The 4762-nt window shown below is 41.2% G+C and overlaps 1 protein-coding gene across 1 annotated transcript; it reads left to right on the forward strand.

The window, feature by feature from the left end:
- The first annotated feature begins 305 nt into the window (after positions 1-305).
- On the forward strand, positions 306-3933 carry LOC104962586 (zinc finger RNA-binding protein 2-like). Its single transcript, XM_010791035.1, has 3 exons — positions 306-530; positions 1532-1700; positions 3700-3933. The coding sequence occupies exons 1-3, from the start codon at positions 367-369 to the stop codon at positions 3877-3879; spliced, it is 513 nt and encodes a 170-aa protein (XP_010789337.1). The 5' UTR covers positions 306-366; the 3' UTR covers positions 3880-3933.
- Positions 3934-4762: the final 829 nt, after the last annotated feature.

Below are 4762 nucleotides of genomic sequence, written 5' to 3' on the forward strand. Positions count from 1 at the left end.
TGCATTATGTAAGACAGCAGAACAATGTGACCTTAGGAAAGAAGAAACCAAGATATTTAGGATCAGAAATGATTTGATTGAAAGGAAAACCTGCCTTTCATAAAGCATATTCAGGCAGCAACACCTACACTGGAACACATGAAGTTTCAATTCAATTCTGAAAAATAAGTTAGAATTATATAACTCAAGAGTTTGAAAAAAAATGTGAGATTTCTGGAGAAAAAAAACAGGATTTAATCAAAAAATTCGATTTTTGCAAAAAAGTGAGAATTTGTAAAATAAGCTGATTAGCGTAATCACTTAATTCCCCCTCTCTTTTTACAGACCTGTGTGCGTCGGCCAGACTCCCCCGATGACCGGCACATCATGGCCAAACACTCCACCATCTACCCGGTGGAGGAGGAGCTGCAGGCGGTGCAGAGGATCGTCTCTCACTCCGAGCGGGCTCTGAAGCTGGTGTCTGACTCTCTGCTGGAGAAGGAGGAGCCACCTGTGGAGACTGAAGCTGCTGAGGAAGGAGACGAGAAGGGGTAACGAGGGGCTTCTGGTACTCTGCTTTATGCATGTAGGAAGGAGACGAGAAGGGGTAACGAGGGGCTTCTGGTACTCTGCTTTATGCATGAAGGAAGGAGACGAGAAGGGGTAACGAGGGTCTTTGAGCACTAGGAAAAGCGCTACAAATATCAAATGTATTATTATTAAAAACATCAGTATAATATGTCGTCTTAAAGCACCTTTTAACACTAGAACCACCAGGGGTCGCTGTATACCTAAAACAGCCAATGGGTAGAATGTACCCGCTATTAGAATGCATTGATTTTCAAGGTACAATGTTCTTTTATTTATCATACTAGAACACAGGGTTAAGAGTGAGTTTTGATCGCACACTGATGAAACTTAAACCAATATAATCTGTGGACTCTCAGCTTTCCTATATTTTTATACTTCATGCAGATTGCATGAAGTATAAAAGATCGCTACCGTGAGTTATGTGCAAAGTGTCGCTCTATCTCTCTCTCTATCTATCTATAACTATCTATCTCTATCTATAACTATCTATATCTCTCTCTCTATAACTATCTATCTATCTATAACTATCTATCTCTATCTATAACTATCTATCTATCTATCTATCTATCTCTCTCTCTATAACTATCCATCTATCTATCTATCTATCTCTCTCTCTATAACTATCCATCTATCTATAAGGAACCGTAGTAAATAGGCGTTGCTATAGCAACACGTCCTCTTTATGTAAACACTGCATTTTCTATGAGGTTAATATTACCCGCTGGCGCTGATGGGTATAAATGAAAAATGTTTTGGCCATTTTTTAATCTGACTTCATATTGACAATTTTTAACAACAGAGACATAACAGACTTTCAGGAAAAGTCACGGACTGGGAGACTTGAATATTTTATTGAAAAAAAGTTACATACAATCAAGAAACGGCTGCGGGTAAAATGTACCCGTTGGCGGTTCCAGTGTTAAAGGAACCACCTCAGCTGAATAACTTGTTTCTCTCGCAGCACGGAGAGCTCTCCTCGGGTCCTGAAAGGAGTGATGAGAGTAGGCATCCTGGCTAAAGGCCTGCTTCTTCGCGGGGACAGAAATGTGGAACTGATCCTTCTGACGGCTAAGAAACCCACCATCACTCTGCTGAAGAACATCGCCAAGAATCTGCCCAAAGAACTGCAGGTAAGAAAACCTCGCCGGTGGATTTAGGACATAGGTTGAGGCTAATGGAGGGAGGAACTGTGGTCAACCTGGAATTCACAACACTGACTCTCTTACGTTTACACTTGTATCTTAACATATTTTAGCATTTCGTGACATACACTTGGATTATAAAATGTAGATCCGAACAAAAACAGCGAGGAAAAAAAAGAGTTTTATCAGAAGTTTGTTAAATGTAATGCAAGTCTATTGTGTCATAAGAGCAGGACATTAGCGACTGAAGCTCTGTATTGTTGTGTAACAAACAGAGTGGGAACGAGAAGTTTTCACAACATGTATAACACAGACAAACAATCAAAACGTTGTGAGGAAGTAAACAAAACACAAACCTGAGATGGGTTTCTGTCAAACGCTAGAGCGGCTCATTCATCATTTGTGAACGTGAACAGCTGTTCTCCACAGCCAGAAACAACAGAGCAGTTTGTCCTCCACACATTATATAATTATGACTATAAAAGGGATTGTTTGGCTGTTTTTGAAGGGGGTTCGAATGAGATGCTAATCCATGGTTTTCAGCTCTTTACTGCAACGTACAGAGGTGAAAATACTCTAAATATAGAGTCCACTTTTACTCATATTGATTATTTTTATGTGTGTTTTGCTGCTACAATGGTTTTCAGAACATCGCTTCACTTCCTTCATGAGAACTCTTTAGTTCTCATGAACTAAGAACCGATTGCGTTCACACCGGAATAAGTTCCTGAGGGAGGATTAGGCAAATGAAGCCGCTGACGTCACTTCTTCTACTTATGCTTTGGGTTTACTGGCAGGCCGCAAACAACTTCACGGCGTATACTGCCACCCGGAGTCCCCGGACGGAAGTCCCCGGAGTTGGGGACTGGCTTCAGTAGAAGCTGCTGGGAGTCCCAGCAGCTTCTACTGAAGCCTTCCGAGTAAATCGACAGAACACCTCCTCATCTCCACCGCTCCCATGTTTTATTTTGAGTTGCCATAAGTTAGTCTCTCCGCGTTTGTGCGCTGGGCTAATGCTAATAATGCTAATAATGCTAATGCGAGGATAATAAAATGGCGACTTTACAAAACTTTTTGGGAGTTTTACGGGGCGTGGTTTTCAATCTGCCAAGCCAATCAGAAATAGGAAACCTTTTCTCCCATGAAAGTCCCTGCTCTCTAGCAGGATGAAAAGGTTCTCATGAACTAATTTTAGTCCCGGATTTTTTTGGCGTGAACGCGACATTTCGGAACTATATTGGAACTAAAGTGGGAAAAGTACTGCGGTGTGAACGTGCCTATTGCTTCACTTCCTGATGGTGCTTCTGTCTGTTTCTCTAAATTAAAGCTTCTCCAACCTCAATCTACTTTAGATAAAATACTGACCATGGATAAGCACCTCATATAACCCCACTCCAAACTATCTCTTGTATTCTCTTATATCTCTTTTGACTTGATGATACTAGAGGTTAAAGTTGTCATTATCAGCTACCAGTTCACATGATTTGATGGTTCAGAACTGCTTTTATTCAAAGTTAACTGGTCTAAATCCATTACGTCTGTTTCCTGTAATGCTTTCTGGCTTTGGGAGAAAACGTGTTCATGTTCACAAAGGACTGAACTGCCTTTTAGCCTGAACAAACATTTCCATCTGAGCTCCACACCACAGAGGATTGTCTCCAAACAGGGTTTGACGTGTTGTAATTCCTCCCTCTTCCTCCCTCCTGCTGTAATGTTTGATTGAAGCTGCTTTTGACTGATCTTTAGATGCACTGCCTGGTTATGACACCTGAATCCTACAGAGTGAGATGGGGCTTTTTTATTATTATTAAACCACCATCACAATCACAAACATTAAATGTGAAATGTTTCAATGATAACACCCTTGTTAAATACCTTGAAAATAAAGAACTAGGGGGTTAAAAACATACCAGTATTGCCCAATGAGGCTTTTCTCTGCCCCGCCTCCTCTGTAGTGAGTAATCCCAAGTGTCCTTTGAACCGGCAGACATTTTCTGAAGATCAGTATGAGGTGCAGGCTCACCCCGAGGAGGCCAACATCGTGATATTTTCAAGCAAGGAGCCCAAAATGCAGGTGACCATTTCTCTCACCTCGCCGCTGATGAGGGAGGACTCTGCTTCTGAGAAGGACAAGCAGGCAGGAGGAAAAGCGGCTGAGAAAGGTTAGAGAAGCCAAAGCTTTCAGTACCAGGCGACCAGATGTAAGCGATGTGTGTAATACACTTATATATAATATTTATTTATTATATATATATACCCCTCGCTCCACCCTTCCACCCATAACCAGCCTAGGTTTTTAGGCTGTGAAGCTTTTAAATCACACCAAAAGAGAAGTGGGACTTTTTAACCAAGCCCACGTTCAACTTTTATTTTCTTTAACCCCTGAAATAAGATTTAACTCGCATTCATTTGTCCCCACTTTTTTCTCATTTTACCCCCATTTATTTTTTGCGGCTTACAACATCCCCCCCGAATTTCTTTATTTGTTTTTTCGACAACATGGGAATCAAAAGCCGGGCTCTCCGACCTTTCTGTGCCACGAGGGTGTGTGTTGACCCTGTGAACACACACTCACATGAAACCTTTGGGGAAACTACAGTAACTGAGGATGATGTTCAGATAATGCCCAGGGATGAAAAACACAAATTCAAATGATGGAAATATTTTTCCACAAATATCTATATCTTAGACTTCCTGTGGCGTTTTGGTCACGATTCCTAACGAGAGGTCCAGCGACTTCCCCTCCTCTCATCCCTGCTTCCTTCTGTGGCATTATCAGAGAAGAGGTGCTGGAGTGTCTTTTTATGCACCTACAATGATCAGTGTTAAAATAATAAAGCTCAACAGTGAGGTCCAGGAAGTGAAGATCCCATTCAAACTATCAAGGGAAGTGTTTGACTATCATTTTGTTACCATCCAAAATAGGAAAGCTATGAGATTGTGAGAAAAGATCATATATGTCCTTATAATATCCAGATATACATGTTTTATTTGCAATGTCATGGAGCAGTACTACACTACCCACAATCCTTCATTGTTAGAGCAACATC

Source organism: Notothenia coriiceps, unplaced genomic scaffold (assembly GCF_000735185.1).
Source record: "Notothenia coriiceps isolate Sejong01 unplaced genomic scaffold, NC01 NC01_scaffold00035030, whole genome shotgun sequence".
Classification (NCBI taxonomy): domain Eukaryota; kingdom Metazoa; phylum Chordata; class Actinopteri; order Perciformes; family Nototheniidae; genus Notothenia; species Notothenia coriiceps.

Excerpts from the sequence above, each read along its gene's own strand:
- LOC104962586 (XM_010791035.1), top strand. The coding sequence starts at position 367 with ATGGCCAAACACTCCACCATCTACCCGGTGGAGGAGGAGCTGCAGGCG. Across the intron at positions 531-1,531 it reads GAGGAAGGAGACGAGAAGGG|CACGGAGAGCTCTCCTCGGG; the intron begins GTAACGAGGGGC and ends TTTCTCTCGCAG. Across the intron at positions 1,701-3,699 it reads ATCTGCCCAAAGAACTGCAG|ACATTTTCTGAAGATCAGTA; the intron begins GTAAGAAAACCT and ends TTGAACCGGCAG.